The 18563-nt window shown below is 40.8% G+C and overlaps 1 protein-coding gene across 1 annotated transcript in view; it reads left to right on the plus strand.

Annotated features, from left to right (window-relative positions):
- The window catches only part of LOC124722067 (solute carrier family 28 member 3-like), a 398190-nt gene that overhangs the window by 315339 nt on the left and 64288 nt on the right, over positions 1 to 18563 (plus strand). The window contains exons 8-10 of the mRNA XM_047247266.1: positions 458 to 655; positions 842 to 1003; positions 1186 to 1279. Coding sequence (XP_047103222.1) covers positions 458 to 655; positions 842 to 1003; positions 1186 to 1279 — 454 coding nt within the window. The remainder of the gene's footprint in view (positions 1 to 457; positions 656 to 841; positions 1004 to 1185; positions 1280 to 18563) is intronic.

The raw sequence follows: 18563 nt of genomic DNA on the forward strand, positions 1-18563 counted from the left end.
ACAAGGGGATTACAAATCAATCATTTCTGGTGGTACTGACTATACACACTAGTACAACATGCATTTGCCTCAGAAACTGCTGCTTGTGATGCTCTTCTAGTAAGGAATTATCACTTTTTTATTGCTGTTCAATCTAGAGTCTATATTTGAGTGTGACTTTTTTTCCTTTAACTGTATTTATATTTGTTTGTTTCCATTTGTATAGTCCATCTGCAAAGACCTAAACTTTTCTCCAGGTACACTATTTGTAATATAAAGTCAAGTTTGGAAATGTATTAACATGCCTCCTTCATTCCATGCTCCAGTCATTTCCATCAGTGCTACTTTCCTCTGATTCCAATCAATTGCTCCACCACCCACCCCTCAACATGTTTGAATTTCAGTTATCATATTTGTTATAATCTATGAGTATATGTAAGGGCAGTAGGACCATTTAAACCTACATTTTGTTTTTCAGATAGATTGGCACCCAGTGTTGTGGGGCTTATACCTACAATTTGTATTTGGCTTGATTACCTTGCGTTGGGATGTTGGAAGAAATATCTTCAAATGCATAGGTGATAAAGTTACTACTTTCCTTCAGTATTCTTATGACGGTTCAATATTTGTTTATGGTGACTTCCTTGTTATTGAGAAAGCAGTATTTGCTTTTCAGGTAAATGCATTTCTTAGTTATTATTTTACATAAAGGCGTCTGATTCACATATAATAATCATGAGAAACAACACTACATTTTTCACTATTAATTATCACTGCTCAGATAATAATAATATTAATGCAATAAAAGAGATTGGTGCTACTGAAAAAGGATTATTAGTTTTTTTTTCGTATTTTGTTTTAGGTTCTTTCTGTTATATATTTCTTCAGCTTCATGGTATCAATTTTTTACCATCTTGGAGTAATGCAATGGATAGTTCTAAAATTAGGTTGGCTGTTGCAATTAAGTATGGGAACAACTGTCTGTGAGTCCGTAAATGCTGCCGCTAGCATATTTCTTGGTCAGGTGAGTAACTTCATTGACTTTAAGCATGTATGTCTACTCCATTAAAGGAAAAATACCTCATCTTCATTTGATTTTGTTTGTTATGTTACAATAATGTAAGTAATTGAAAGAATAGATGTTCTACTCTAAGATGTAGTCAAATTTATTGTTCTTGTATGGCTTACATGTGACACATTTTTCAGTCTGAGTCTCCACTGCTCATCAAGCCGTATATTAAAGATCTTACCAAATCAGAAATTCATACTATCATGGCATCTGGATTTGCAACAGTTGCAGGTATATAGAATTACTTTAATCCTAATACTTTGTGTGTATACACTGCCTCTACATAAATACAATGACATCTATATTCATCTTTATTTCTAAAATGAATTAATATCATCAATTTTGAAAAACAGGCATAGTAAATAACATTTTTAGTTGTTTATCATTAATACTTCCATGCAGCATTTGCTGTGGTGATGGTGATGGACACCTCTTATTTCCTCATTTCATCTTGTGCCTCTCATATTTTGATATCTGAACTTTCATTTTCTTTCAAAATGCTACAAGGGATGTTAATGTGCACTTCCTCTTATATTTTTCTTGAAAATACCTCATTAGTATTTGCTTTCAGTGATTGAATTTAGGCCATTTCTATTTTTAAAATTTAAACTTTGGCTTCTGAAAATGAAGAGCTGATAACATTCAAACTGCAATACATGGTTTTAATGAGTAGACAGATTACTGCAGACAGGATGAACATGCATCAACTACTACAACTGACTTTATGAATTACTGTATATGAAGTGGTTCGTGAGATAAGAACTATAAAATGAAACTGACTGATCTCTATTATTATTTTTATCATCATCATCTCATTTGGTGACTGAGCTCTGCATATTGCCTTTTTTTGTTTGGTTAACTGAAAAAGGAAAATCAGTGCTACCTGACTTGATTACAGTAATGGCAGCCAGCTGGATGTTCCCTGATATCATTATACATGACCTCACATTTTATTTGTGATGAAAATATTTTCATTTGTTGACTCGTGTAGAATAAGTGATATATTCTCCCCATATAAATGTGGAATGCTACACTGCCAAAGGCCTCCTGAAATCAGTTAAGTAAAATTCTGGTTATGTATTCAACATTTCAATGATTCAAGATGTCTTTGCTGGTAACAGCTCACCGAATAATAGAGGTGTCAACTCATCGAAAGATACATAACCAAGACTGAGACCTTTGATAGGTTTCAGATTATAGGGATATAGCGTGCCACCTGACTAGACACTGCAGGTCTGGAGCATGACTGGTGTGAAGAGTTATGTTGGGTGAAGTGGGTAAGGGGAAAAAAGGGGCAAGGAGTGGGGTGGGGCATTGAGGACAGGTGGCTGCTGGCTGGGAGGGAACAGGTATGAGAGATAGGAGAGGAGAAGAGAGAGGCAGTAGGTGCACAGGTTAGTAATGCTGCAAAGGCACTGTTCTGGGTTAGATCTTACAGCACAAGTGGACGTGGAGGAATAGACTGGGAGAGGGGGAGAGAACAGAGGAAGAGGAGACTGTGAGAAAGAGGGTGAGGGTACAGGATGAGTGAAGTTGAGTCCTGAGGTGGGGGTGGAGATGAGGGTGGAACAGGGACTATAGTTCAATTCTTTTATCTTGGCGGCTCGCGCACGCTCGCCCAGACGCGGGAGATTGCTGCATTGCCAGTTGCAAACGACGCACGCGCCAAGAGAAGCAGCACCACAGTATAGTATAGTTCGCAAACTTACGCGCGGTATATGAAGTAAAGCCACCATGGCTGCATTAACACTTTCGCTGCTACAGAGATGTGCTCCCCGCATTCTGTGCTGTGCGTGATTTTGTCATCACTGCACTGCTCGCCTGTGTAGACACATGGTGTTCCAACTGCTTTGACACACTTAGCATTCATTTCACAAAAACTATTTGGCCCAAAAATTTGATTTTTACACATCATCTTGACTGATACCTTCCCCCCATAAATGACTTAATTTTGTTTCAATGTTCAGCGCAGTTATTGTGCAGCATTAAATGTAGTAAAACATTGCACAAAATTTTGGAGAGTTTGCAGAGGTAAAAGTCCATAGCGTATACTTTCCGTGTGGTCAGTTTTAGTTGCCACAATGTTGAGAATGAAATGTGGAGAAGGTACCTAAGTTTCATATAAAATTTACTGTATAAAAATATCTCATTTAATTTAAGTACCAGATAGGTGTTGTATGTAATATTGAGAAATATTCCGTCTTTCACAACTGTAATAAGACATTTATTTACACCAGAGTCATTTTGCTTTTTTCTAAAACGTTCTAATTAAAACAAAGTTGGTGAAGTACACAAAACTGAATTGTGCACGTAATAAAACATAGAAACTAAAATATATTGTCAGTGAGGTGCAGTGCGCAAACAACTTATGTTCGTCACAATGGACAGCAAATACTTGCCAAAACATAGGTAGACGAAAACATTGAATATGATGTTGCCAAAGCAGCAAAGCAAAGAATTGCACCAGACAATCAAGTAGGTTGGCAATGTACGAGCTGAAATTCTGCTCTAAATAATACACTCCTGGAAATTGAAATAAGAACACCGTGAATTCATTGTCTCAGGAAGGGGAAACTTTATTGACACATTCCTGGGGTCAGATACATCACATGATCACACCGACAGAACCACAGGCACATAGACACAGGCAACAGAGCATGCACAATGTCGGCACTAGTACAGTGTATATCCACCTTTCGCAGCAATGCAGGCTGCTATTCTCCCATGGAGACGATCGTAGAGATGCTGGATGTAGTCCTGTGGAACGGCTTGCCATGCCATTTCCACCTGGCGCCTCAGTTGGACCAGCGTTCGTGCTGGACGTGCAGACCGCGTGAGACGACGCTTCATCCAGTCCCAAACATGCTCAATGGAGGACAGATCCGGAGATCTTGCTGGCCAGGGTAGTTGACTTACACCTTCTAGAGCTCGTTGGGTGGCACAGGATACATGCGGACCTGCATTGTCCTGTTGGAACAGCAAGTTCCCTTGCCGGTCTAGGAATGGTAGAACAATGGGTTCGATGACAGTTTGGATGTACCGTGCACTATTCAGTGTCCCCTCGACGATCACCAGTGGTGTACGGCCAGTGTAGGAGATCGCTCCCCACACCATGATGCCGGGTGTTGGCCCTGTGTGCCTCGGTCGTATGCAGTCCTGATTGTGGCGCTCACCTGCACGGCGCCAAACACGCATACGACCATCATTGGCACCAAGGCAGAAGCGACTCTCGTCGCTGAAGACGACACGTCTCCATTCGTCCCTCCATTCACGCCTGTCGCGACACCACTGGAGGTGGGCTGCACGATGTTGGGGCGTGAGCGGAAGATGGCCTAACGGTGTGCGGGACCGTAGCCCAGCTTCATGGAGACGGTTGTGAATGGTCCTCGCCGATACCCCAGAAGCAACAGTGTCCCTAATTTGCTGGGAAGTGGCGGTGCGGTCCCCTATGGCACTGCGTAGGATCCTACGGTCTTGGCGTGCATCCGTGCGTCGCTGCTGTCCGGTCCCAGGTCAACGGGCACGTGCACCTTCCGCCGACCACTGGCGACAACATCGATGTACTGTGGAGACCTCACGCCCCACGTGTTGAGCAATTCGGCGGTACGTCCACCCGACCTCCCGCATGCCCACTATACGCCCTCGCTCAAAGTCCGTCAACTGCACATACGGTTCACGTCCACGCTGTCGCGGCATGCTACCAGTGTTAAAGACTGCGATGGAGCTCCGTATGCCACGGCAAACTGGCTGACACTGACGGCGGCGGTGCACAAATGCTGCGCAGCTAGCGCCATTCGACGGCCAATACCGCGGTTCCTGGTGTGTCCGCTGTGCCGTGCGTGTGATCATTGCTTGTACAGCCCTCTCGCAGTGTCCGGAGCAAGTATGGTGGGTCTGACACACCGGTGTCAATGTGTTCTTTTTTCCATTTCCAGGAGTGTACTTTTAATACTGTCACAAAAGAATATATCCCAATGTGAATAGTAAAACAGAGACTGCGGAAGAGAAGATATACAAACAAAACAGATAACATGAATATTGTATGTGTGCCTTTTCATTGTTTTTAATTGCTGTGAAAAGAAATGTTGGAGGACAAAATTAGAAAAACCAAAAACTTATTATGATTATAATGAAGAGACAAAGCACTAGAAATTTCAAAAAATTACATTCAAATGAATAAAATTCATGATGTAAGACACTTCAATATTGTTTTTAAATAAAAAAATATTAAGAACAAGGTTTGAACTCTGACCCTTGCACTTAGCAGCCAAACACCTTAACCATTACGCTAATGCAGCTCGTCATTCAACCAAACTCCTGGAGGACTAGAAAACAGCATGCAAAATACCGACAAACACTGTTGGTAGGACTATGAATTACTGAGGTTTTGTCAAAGTACAATAGGAAATAAACAATTATTGCTGTTCTTCATTGTAAAAAACTGGTTTGTGAGAATGATACAAAAACCTTTCCTTGCTGTCGCCTGAATTAGCAGGCTTATTGCTTGTTTGGTTTAATTAATTAATAGAATATGAAGCAACTGGTATAAAGAATGTTTTTTTCCTAACTTTCTTTAAAAGAAAGTCTGCTATCAAGACATTGCTTTTGTTCAATTACTTTATTTATGATTGAACGTTTCTAAAACTGAAGACACTCATCCGTACTCTGCACTGCAATTGAGCTCTGGCAACATCATTCTCTGTTCATTGGGTGACTGTGTTTTGTGATGTCAGATGCACAGAACAAACCTAAACTTGGCCACCATTGTAAATGACGCCCACTATGGTGGAGATTGAGGTCATGAGGATTACTATATTGAAGGATATGTTGTGAGGACAATTTCAGTCTATGTAATTCAGTGTAGCTGGTGCTAAGGGGAAGAACGGCTTTTGAAATTGAGTATGTTGTGTTCAGCAGCACATTTTTCTACCAGGTAGTCAACTCTGCAATCGACCACAATGTGACACTGGCCATGCATACACGTGGACAGCTCATTGATGGATATGCCTGCATAAAAATCAAAGCTGTTATATGAAGTGACTGCTGTTGCAGGTGGCATTGCCTCTGGTAGGATAGAATAAGCCTGTGATGTGACTGGAGTAGGATGTGCTAGACAGGTACATCAGATGTGTTCCACCTTGCTCAACAGGTAGTGGGTTGGGAGAAGGTATGGTGTAAGGATGGACTAGGATAGTGCATATCAGGGATGCAAAGGAAGGTGTTCAGAAAATGCCTCACTTAGAAGTAAATGACTAAATGGAAGAGACTGAAGAGAAAATGTTTGCTTTGTAGGCTTGAGAACAAATTGTCTATGCCATGGGTCATGATTGGAGATGTAAGGCGTTTGATACAGTTCCCCACAGTTGTTTACTGAACAAAGTAAGAGCATATGGACTATCAGACCAATTGTGTGATTGGATTGAAGAGTTCATAGATAACAGAAGGCAGCATGTCATTCTCAATGGAGAGAAGTCTTCTGAAGTAAGAGTGATTTCAGGTGTGACACAGGGGAGTGTTGCAGGACCCTTGCTATTCACAATATACATAAATGACTTGTGGATGACATTGGAAGTTCACTGAGGCTTTTTGTGGATGATGCTGTGGTATATTGAGAGGCTGTAACAATGGAAAATTGTACTAAAATGCAGGAGGATCTGCAGCGAATTGACGCATGGTGCAGGGAATGGCAATTGAATCTCAATGTAGACAAGTGTAATGTGTTGCGAATACATAGAAAGAAAGATCTCTTATCATTTAGCTACAATATAGCAGGTCAGCAACTGGAAACAGTTAATTCCATAAATTATCTGGGAGTACGCATTAGGAGTGATTTAAAATGGAATGATCATACAAAGTTGATTGTCGGTAAACCAGATGACAGACTGAGATTCATTGGAAGAATCCTAAGGAAATACAATCAGAAAACAAAGGAAGTAGGTTACAGTACGCTTGTTAGCCTGCTGCTTGAATACTGCTCAGCAGTGTGGGATCCGTGCCAGATAAGGTTGATAGAAGAGACAGAAAAGATCCAACGGAGAGCAGCGCGCTTCGTTACAGGATCATTTAGTAATCGCGAAAGTGTTACGGAGATGATAGATAAACTCCAGTGGAAGACTCTGCAGGAGAGACGCTCAGTATCTCGGTACGGGCTTTTGTTGAAGTTTCGAGACATACCTTCACCGAAGAGTCAAGCAGTATATTGCTCCCTCCTATGTATATCTCGCGAAGAGACCATGACGATAAAATCAGAGAGATTAGAGCCCACACAGAGGCATACCAACAATCCTTCTTTCCACGAACAATACAAGACTGGAATAGAAGGGAGAACCGATAGAGGTACTCAAGGTACCCTCCGCCACACACCGTCAGGTGGCTTGCGGAGTATAGATGTAGATGTAGATGTAATGTCAGATAATGTGAACCACACATGACTGCCTACAAAATCATGTAAAACTTACCTCTTTAGACGCCACTTTTAATATTTCAGTAGCATGGGCAGAGCATCTCCATAGCATTTTTACATGAACATCCTCATAGAAAATCTAGATTACTTTTTCCTATCAATCCAAAGTTGGATAAAAGATTCTCAGTTAACTTACCATGTCAGATTCAAAAGAAATCTACAGCTTTTAATGACTGCCTCCATCATCATCATCATCATCATCATCATCATCTTAAGGCACTAAGTCAGACTGTTATAAAACTTGTGAGAAGCTCACTTTTATGCTGAGACAATGACATCTGACTGGTTCAACTACATAACAGAGATGGTGCATCTGCATGCTGAGGTGGCCCCCTATGAGGCAATAGAAATGGTTCAAATGGCTCTAAACACTATGGGACTTAACATATGAGGTCATCAGTCCCCTAGACTTAGAACCACTGAAACCTAACTAACCTAAGGACATCACACACATCCATGCCCAAGGCAGGATTCAAACCTGCGACTGTAGCAGCAGCGTAGTTCCAGACTGAAGTGCCTAGAACCGCTCGGCCACAGTGGTCGGCATGGCAATAGATTATATTTGTACTTGCTGTTTCGTGTCACATGCAGTACTACAACTCATAGCAAGCAATTAGCTATGTGAAGTTTTTCTCTGTGATCTTTATTTATCATATGCACACTTTCATGCAGTGTGAAGTGTATAGCAATCCTCCACTAAAGTTGTTATCACATAGTCTAATTTCCAACATGTCCCTAATCACAGTGTCCTAATACTTGGAGCATGAACCAGAATTCTTGTGTGTTGAAACAATCTCCTGTTTATTTATTAGACTGTGCTTAGCCACAGCTAATTTTTCAAAACCCCTGTAGTTACTGTGATGCTGATGTTCAACACAGGGGCCAGCTGGAGTGGCCAAGCGGTTCTAGGCGCTATAGTCTGGAACCACGCGACCGCTACGGTCGCAGATTCGAATCCTGCCTTAGGCATGGATGTGTGTGTGATGTCCTTAGGATAGTTAGGTTTAAGTAGTTCTAAGTTCTAGGGGACTCATGACCTCAGAAGTTAAGTCACATAGTGCTCAGAGCCATTTTTTTTCAACACAGGGATCAGCAATAGTTTGTATAGACAGCCCCATGTAACCGTTACCACACTCACAAGGAATTTTATAGACCCCTCATACTCTCAAGCTGAGATTACTTTTAATAGGTCACAATATTTCTTTAATTTTTCTGTGCGGCTAGAAGAAGGCTCCGATTCTTTGTTGTTTTGTACTCTATCTTACCTTAGCTGCTGTTGCACTGCAGAATAGCAGCCATGTTCTGTGATGGTTTCCCTCTCTTGGTTTAATGGCATGGTATCATGGGTATGAATGTCTATTTCTTCTGATCATCATCATCATCAAATTGTTAATTGCAGAGCCAAAGTGGCCATTGATGAAGTCTTCTTGGGTTACCAGCCGAGTCAAGGTGCTGTTCTTTAGCAACGTTTCAACAAGTTTCCTACTTGTCATCTTCAGGCGAAGTGTTGGATTTGTGTCCTGCCCAGTTCTTTATAACCTCTGGACAGCAGGCTCCTCTGCCTTGTCAACGCCAATTGTGTGCCTCTGGAAGGGGTGTCGCGGTGCATGGTGGTGGGGGGGGGGGGGGGGGAGGCACGACAGGTGGTGGTGGGGGCTACATGTGTTGGCAGGTGTGGGCGTCATGTCCTGGTGAGTCCTTTCCATTCCATCTGCTGTCATCGCTGGTTTCACATTGGAGCATTCTTGTCATATTTTTGTTATTTCTACATCCCATGTGATGCTAAGTTGGAAACTGCTATCTTGGTTGACTAGGTTGTCAATGACCTATACCTCCACAGTCTCTTTCAAGATCGAATGCCAGAACCCATTTGCCCTGCACAGCAGCTTTGTTCCTTCAAAATCAAACATATGGTTTTCCTTAAGACTATGTTATGCACTGTGGATATCTGCATTTGGCCTAAGCAAATGTGTTTACATGTTGTGAGCAATGCTGTAATAAAAAATCTGGCCACTGTACCATTTGCCACACTCACAGCTGATGCTGTAGACTCCAGGTGTCTGCATTCCTAGCTCATCCTTCACTGGGCCCAGCAAATTCTTGATTTTTGGACAATGAACAGAAGATGGTTTTAATGTTGCTCTTTTCTAATATCCTGGCAATCTTTGCTGTGGGCAGCCCAGCGTACAGAAGGAACACCAAGTGCTTAGTGCCTTCTTCACATGTGTCTTGTCCCTGCTTCATGCTTTGTTGGAAAGCCCATCGTATCTACATCTCAGAATAGCCATTCTCATGAAAGGTTTTTCTCATGCTGCAGTTTGACAGGTAGACTTTCCTTGTTGCATATGTCTTGTGCTCTGTTACCCAAGGTGGTGAGCACAGATTTGCATTGTGCTGGATGACAGCAGCTACTTTCTTTAAGGTACAGGTCACTGTGTGTCTTCTTCCTGTAAACAAAATGGTTCAAATGGCTCTGAGCACTATGGGACTTAACATCTGAGGTCACAAGTCCCCTAGAACTTAGAACTACTTAAACCTAACTAACCTAAGGACATCACACACATCCATGCCTGAGGCAGGATTCAAACCTGTGACCGTAGCGGTCGCGCAGTTCCAGACTGAAGCGCCTAGAATCGCTCGGCCACAACGGCCGGCTTCCTGTAAACGGAATGACCTAATGTGCCACCAATCTTCTTCTTAATCACTATGTTGAGGAAATGCAGGCATCCATTTTCTTCCACCTCCATTGTGAATTTAATATTGTTATGGATGCTGTTGAGGTGGTTAAGAAATACTATAGTAGATTTTCTTCCTCATGTGGCCAAATCATGAATGTGTCATCCACGTAGCACTAGAACACCTTCAGTTTCAGGTGTGTTGTTTCGAGAGCTGTTTCTTCGAAGTGTTCCATGTATAAGTTTGTGATGCATGGCACCAAGGGGGAACCCATGGTCACTAAATCTGTCTGTTGGTAGAATTTACCACCACATTTCAGTGTGTAGCAAAACAGCTCCACTGTGTCTTTGTGGAAGTGGCCCCCTAGTAATTCAAGGAGTTCTCAAGAGGTGCTGTTGTGAAGAAGTACGTGACATCAAAGTTGACCAGGGTGTCTCTCATGGGTCATTGTCCTCACCGTGTCAAAAATTCGATGGAGTTTGTGAAGATACTTCAAGGGACACATCTGGACAAAGGAGATATCCTGGTCAGCTTTGATGTCACGTCCCTCTTCACAATGGTGCCTCCTGAGGACTCCTTGACATTACTAAGGGGTCACTTTGACAAAGACATAGTGGGACTGTTCCACTTCCAGTGAGGCAGTGAATTCTACCAAAAGGTAGATGGAGTGGCCATTGGTTTCTCCTTGGTGCCATATTTTGCAAACCAATATGTGGACTACTTTGAAGAAACAGATCTTGAAACGCCACACCTTAAACTGAAGGTGTTTTACCAGATACATGATTTGGTCACATGGTGAAGAAAATCTACAGGAATTTCTTAACCATCTGAATGACATCCATAACAATATTAAATTCACCATGGAGGTGGAAGAAAATGGATGTCAGCTTTTCCTTAACATAATGATAAGGAAGAAGACTGATGGCACATTAGGTAATTCTGTTAATAGCTGGAAGACACACACCAACTGTACCTTAATGCAAGTAGCTGCTATCATTCAGCACAACACAAATCCATGCTCTCCACCTTGGTGCACGGAGCATGAGACATATGTGACAAGGAGAATCTACCTGCCAAACTGCAGCACTTGAGAAAAACCTTTCACAAGAACACTTATTCTGAGATATAGATAAGATGTGCTTTGCAACTGAGAAAGAAGGAGAGAGAATGCATATGTAAAGAAGACACTAAGCCCATCAGCTGCAAGTGTGGCAAACAGTACAGTGGCAAGGCTCAGCAATGTATATCACAACACAGCTGAGAATGTGTAAGGAGTGTTCGCCTAGGCCAAATGGAGATCTCTGTAGTGGTGAAACACAGTCTCAAGGACAACCATATGTCTGATTTTGAACAAACGAAGCTGTTGAGCAGGGCAAATAAGTTCTGGGATTCAATCTTTAACAAGGCTGTGGAGATCCAGGTCCATGACAACCTTGTCAACCGAGATAGTGGTTTCCAACTTAGCACCACATGGGATGCAGTGATAATTAAAATATGACAAGAATGTTCTGATGCAAAACCAGTAAAGGCAGCAGATGGAATGGACAGGTCTTACCTGGAAGAGACACCCACAACCAACAGCACACAGGGAGCCGCCACCGCCACTGGCCACAACTCCCCCAACACAAACGACAAGACCCCTTCCAGAGACGCCAATGCAGACAAGGCAGAGGAGCCTGCAGTCCATCAGCTATAAAGAACTGGACGTTACAAGAATACGACACTTTGCCCGAAGGTGGCAAGTAGGAAACGTGTTGAAATGTTTGCCGCAGAACAACACCTTGACTCAACTGATAACCCAAGAATACTTCATAATCAAGATTCACCAAGAAAGTCTAAATTTGCATAAAGTGGTCACTGTCCAAAACAGTCCTGGCTCTGGGTGTTGGGGTGATCAGTATAGCTCCCCTCTGAGCTGGATAATGAAAGCTATGCACATTGAGATATGTTGTGGTTTTTGATATGCGGAGTGGTCAATCATCTATCTGCTTTCCATTTGACCAACACATCTCAGGAAAACAACTTCCTTTCCTTCTCCATTTATGCTGCAAATATTATATTTGGGTGTACAATGTTAATATCCTTAATGAACAATTGTAGCACCTCACTGTCTTATGGCCAGATAAAAAATGTACTGTTGACATATTAGAAGAAGAAAGATGGATGGGAGGGGAGGGAAGGGGAACAATTTTCATGGCTCGTTCTTTAAAGTCCTCAATGAAAAAATTAGCTGTGGCTGGTTATGAAGGTGAGCCCATGGCTGTTCTGTCAGTCATTTCATAATAATGTATACCATACAAAAAATGCATGTTTATCAAGGTGTGTTGGCACAGTTTTAAAATTTCTGGGGAGAAATGTGTGCCCATAATTTCAGCATGTCTTCTACTGGTACATTCATAAAAAGAAAAATCATGAGACTGATCATGATTCCTCTTGGGCCTATCCTCATTTGCTTCACAGTGGCCAACTATAAATGCCAATAATTTAGATAAATACTAACCTGTATGTAGGAGAGCTGATAGACAAACTGTTGTTCTTAGTGGTACACCTTCTTTATATATTTTAGGCAGACCATACTACCTGGGAGGCCTTGGTGCTCATGACCTTAAATTCTTCAAAGATTCATCAGATAGGCCAGAGTTCTTTAGTAGCTCCCCTGTCTCCCTGGTAAATACTGATGTGTTATCTCATTTAAGAATCTGGTATGTGCTGTTCTCCAATAGGTAGACACACTTTTCAAAGTTCCCTCCTTACAACCTTGCTATATGTGAATGTCACATCCTCAGCTGCAAGTACAGCCTCTTCAAATATGCTGGTCAGTTCATCATGTCCTTTACAGATAAGCACTAAACACTCCCCACCACCATTTCTTATGTATCCCCTTTCCCAAAACTTGGTCCACAAACAGGTTTCTCTTACTGAATCATACCATGAATATTATAAATTGGACATACTTATGTATCAGGTAGAAAACAAGGAAAAAAACAACATATCCCTATATATTATAGAGTATCACTTGTTCAGCATCTGTTTTCCACCGCAGTTACTGGCATTTCAGAGACAGGGACATTAGTGAATTTTGGCTTGTAACATATTAACTTTAAATATGGTCATGTATAGATTTCTAAGTGAGCAGACTACCAAACAACTGTCAACTGGTACAAGCAGCCACCACCTAACTATGTCAAACACAAACTTGAATATCCAGCTAAACAGCATGCTATTCTACACAATGTGATTGTCTTTGACAGCACCTTTACAACATGTATTCATCTGGAACCCTATAACCTTTTCAAGCAATTGTTTTGGTGAATTGCACAGGGGGAATCTGTCTGTTTAACAGCTTCTACGTGCAACCATCTTCAATGTCAAGCAACTCCTCTTTTTAACATGTTTATCACAACTTTTTGAGTAGATGGCAGAGGTTGCTGCACAACAGTCTGTCACACTGCTGTTAGTGGTACTATCTTGAAAAATAATTAACAATGGTTTGTGATGATTCTGCAATGGAGTTTGCCACTGTTTACAGTTCATGACTGGTTGTTGGAGGAGATGGTGTGTGATTGTGTTGGAAGGGATTCTCCAATGATGAACTGTGATCTTGCCAATGAACTGCACACTTTGAAGAATATGGTGTAGAAAGTTTTGGTGGAACTGTTTGTATTGGTCATGGATGAGAGCTCTGTCAATTATATTGCAGTCTTAATATTTAAAAAAGTTAAACAAATTCACTTTCAGCGAGTATCATCTAGCATTTCTTTAATTTTGACTCTGATGTTTAGGAACAACTGAATTGTGTGTTTCTTGCATATGAACTCTCTTGTGCATATGTGCAAGATGATTCATACTATCTTCAGAACACCGTACCTCTCCTACAAATATGTGTGGAATTTGGATTGGTTAACTTTATCAAAAATACTCCGGAGTAAGATCTCCCACACACTATGTTTGAAAAACCAGAAAATTCTTGAAGTCACATGTTACCAAAAAATAAATTCTAATATACTGTCTCACATTGTAGTGCTACTTTATATGCTTAGAATCACTACATTTTTAAAAGATGCACTGTATGAATACACTCACATTGTCAAAATAATATTGTTGTTAGAGATGTTCAGGGTAGCCATCGTCTCCTCATTTTATGGCTGCTGTACATGGTTTGCTTCTTGGTGTGATGAACATGAATCAAATGTTTGTGACTTTGCATTCTGAAAATTTCTTGTGTACCCTGAGAAACTTCCTACACTGGTGCTAATCTAGTTAGCATATCAGAATATTCATATGTACAGGACTAAAACATAAGAGGAGTTGTATTAAAACTGCACTCCACCTATCCATCCTTGTTTTTTTCTGTTAATCAATATGTGAATACTAGGACATTTTCTTCAACATAATTACAGATTTTTTTTTATTCCTAATACTTATTCATTTGAGCTATTGCTCATTTCTACTAAGCTTTGTATTCACGTGATGTCAAGCTCTAACAACCAAAATGAGATACTGCCCATTTTTTGTATTTCGTTCTGAAAGGCTCCTGTAGTTTCACCATACATGCCTTTCCCATCACTGTGTCCCCCAGATACTGTCCTCAAATGTATTTATGAGGCAATGAAAACAATAATAACAGAACTCATTGTGTACCAGAACTGAGATAAATCATTTAGTGTGGAATATACTTGTCAAGAATTTTTTGTTCTGTTATAATGTATGATAATTGTTAACTTTCTTTCTGGTGTGCTCTTAAATGTTGTTCAGTGCATTTTAATTGTACATGTGCTCTAATGAAGAAATCTGGGCTAGGTCACTGTCTGGTGAAATATATCAGTTTACTATGGAGATTAGACACAAATTATGTTCTTTAGATGATCCATTTCTGTTGTTTCTAACTATTAGACTGTATAGTTACAAATAAATGACGTTTCTGCAACATATTTTATAAACTATTAATGAATTGTTTATCATGGTAAAATAAGTACATGTGACACATCAGTCTTTGATATATAATAATATCCTAGTACATAGACATAATAAAATTTGCAATTTTGTCTAGTGGAGAAAATAAAGCATGGAGGATGGGTAGGAAACGTGTAGTATTTCCATAAAGTTTCTCTCACAAACACACAATTAAGTTTCCTTGCCAGTAGTCATTCATTTCAGTTGTGCAAATAGAAATATACAGTAGAATGAGATTTTCACTCTGCAGCGGAGTGTGCGCTGATATGAAACTTCCTGGCAGATTAAAACTGTGTGCCCGACCGAGACTCGAACTCGGGACCTTTGCCTTTCGCGGGCAAGTGCTCTACCAACTGAGCTACCGAAGCATGACTCACGCCCGGTACTCACAGCTTTACTTCTGCCAGTACCTCGTCTCCTACCTTCCAAACTTTACAGGAGAGCTTCTGTAAAGTTTGGAAGGTAGGAGACGAGGTACTGGCAGAAGTAAAGCTGTGAGTACCGGGCGTGAGTCATGCTTCGGTAGCTCAGTTGGTAGAGCACTTGCCCGCGAAAGGCAAAGGTCCCGAGTTCGAGTCTCGGTCGGGCACACAGTTTTAATCTGCCAGGAAGTTTCAGAAATATACAGTAGTTTATTTGGGTAACTGAAGGTCATTTAGAAATGTAGTTTGGCAATGTAGTTCCACACTTATGGAGGACCATGTATATGTAATATTTATATTATATGTTAATAGTCTTTTTCTTGTACATAATAAATTGTATTGTAGTGTAATAAACAAAACTCATTTACAGTTCTCACATAGTCTGTGCTATGGATACACAAAGCACACTGTAGTTGTTCAGAGGCCAAGACTGATGTGAATTACATAGTTTAGTTTAGTTATTTAATGTTCTGTAGATCATTTTCATGATTATTTTATCGATATGATGTGGACCAAGTCAGATTACAAGATATATATACACACATGAATAGAGCTAATATTAATATTACTGAAATTTTTAGTTCTACATATGCAACTACATTTAGAGGTGCAATTTTTTTTTAGCAGTTCTGAAACAGAAACTTGTCCATGGAATAGAAGGAGTTGTCCAAAATAAATGATTTTAAGCTAGATTTAAAACTTGATCTGCTACCTGCCAGACACTTTATGTTGTTGAGCAAATGATCAAATATTTTTGTTGCTGAATAGTGTACTCCTTTTTGAGCAACTGCCTGTTTCAATAACAGATGTACAAAAAAATCTTAGTTTATGAATTGCTATGTGCAGTAGTGTTTATCATCCTGCCTGCATCTCATGCACATTACCATAGAACTGTGGGATAGGCAGCTGTTGTACACATAGAGACAGGGGCTATTTTTTCTTGCTACCATTTACTGGCTTTGATGGGTACTTAAAATAAATCTTGCCTTTTTGCAAGGGATCAAAATACATTTGTAGAGAATGAAGAAACACACAGTTTGCTAAGATTGTTGATTTCATAGTCTCAAATGTGCATTGCATAACAGCATATCTTTTTTAATCATACGAGGCTTTGTCATGCTTATTTCAGAACAATTAATATTATTTCTGCAACAAGCAGTTTTAACCTGCAGTAATTTCTAGTAGTCTACTACTGACAGAAACTGTGTTGACAAAAGTCATGGGATACCTCCTAATATCATGTCAAACCTTCTTTTGTCCAATCTATTGCAGCAACTCGATGTGGCATGGACTCAACAAGTCACTGGAAGTCCCTTGGAAAAATATTGAGCCATGCTGCCTCTATAGCCATCCATAACTTTGAAAGTGTTACTGATGCAGGATTTTGTGCACGAACTGACATCTCAGTTATGTCCCATAAATGTTCAACGAGATTCATGTCATATGATCTGGGTGGCCAAACCATTCTCAAATTGTCCAGAATACTCTTCAAACCAAACATGAATAATTGTGGCGCAATGAAATGGTGCATTGTCATCCATCAATGTTTGGCAATATGGCATCCATGAATGGCTGAAAATGTTCCCCAAGCACCCGAGCATATTAAGGGAGACCACACCATTATGGAGCCACCACCAGCTTGCACAGTGCCTTGGTGACAACTTGGGTCCATGGCTTTGTGAACTGGAATGGTCATGAGCCCAGGAGAGGTGCTGCAGGTGATATCGAGCTATTAGAAAAGGCACTCTCAATAGTCATCTGCTACCATAGTCCATTAACTCCAAAGTTCACTGCATTGTGCTAATGGATATGTTTGTTATATGTCCCACACTGATTTATACAGCTGTTTCATGCAGTGTCACTTGTGTGTTGGCACTGACAGCTCTACCCAAATGCTGCTGGTCATTAAATGAAGGCCATTGGCCACTGCATCATCTGTGATGAGAGATAATGCCTGAAATTTGGTATTCTCAGCACATGATTGACACTGTGAATCTTGGAACATTCAATTCCATAATGATTTCTGAAGTGGATGTCCCGTGCATCTAGCTCCAATTACCATTCCATGTTCAAAGTCTGTTAATTCCTGTAGCACTTCCATAATCACGTTGTAAACCTTTTCACATGAATCACCTGATTTGCAAAAGACAGCTCTGCCAATGCACTACCCATGTATATGTTCTGTACCTGATACAACCACCATCTGTATAAGTGCATATTGCTATCCAATGACTTGTGTCACCTCAATGTACTGACTCATTGCTGTAACATTCTTCACTCACATTAATTAGCTAATCACTCACAAGGGCACATTGTATATTATCTTAAATAGCACAATCAAGTTACAGCAATATGACCACCATGTTTGTTTAAAGTTAACATGTAATACCCAGTCACAGATGGGAGGTGGCAGCACTAGCAGTGGAGGGTACACAAAGCGTGCCAGGGAGAGACAGAGAAAAAATGCAGTCATTGTCACATTGTGCAAATGGAGTGATTTATCTGACATCCTAAAGGACAAGGATGAAAGCATTTCCAAAATAGCTAAATTTGTAATCCATTTGTGTGTCACCATGGTGAAAGTATACTGTACATGGAGAAACGGCACTATCCAAAACCAGCATAAAGGCAACTGTGCTGCACCATAGGCCATTGATGACAGTGGTGAATGACAGTTGCAGAGATGTGAGGGGGTGAATAGATGTGTAACTGTTGAGCAACTGACCACCTAGATGAACCAAGGGGCTACCAACTGTGTCTCCTCAATGAGCAGACAGCAAACATTGCTGTGTATGGGCCTCAGTAACAGGTACCTGGTTCATGCGCCCATGCTGACTGCTGTTCATTGGCAACAAAGGCTGGAATTTGCATGCCAGTAGTGCAACTGGACATCCACCGAGTGGCAACAGGTGGTCTTTTCAGATGACAGATGGCCATCGGCATGTACAGCATGAAACATTTGAAACCAAATACCCTACAACAATCATCCAAAGAGTCCAGG

Source organism: Schistocerca piceifrons, chromosome X (assembly GCF_021461385.2).
Source record: "Schistocerca piceifrons isolate TAMUIC-IGC-003096 chromosome X, iqSchPice1.1, whole genome shotgun sequence".
NCBI lineage: Eukaryota > Metazoa > Arthropoda > Insecta > Orthoptera > Acrididae > Schistocerca > Schistocerca piceifrons.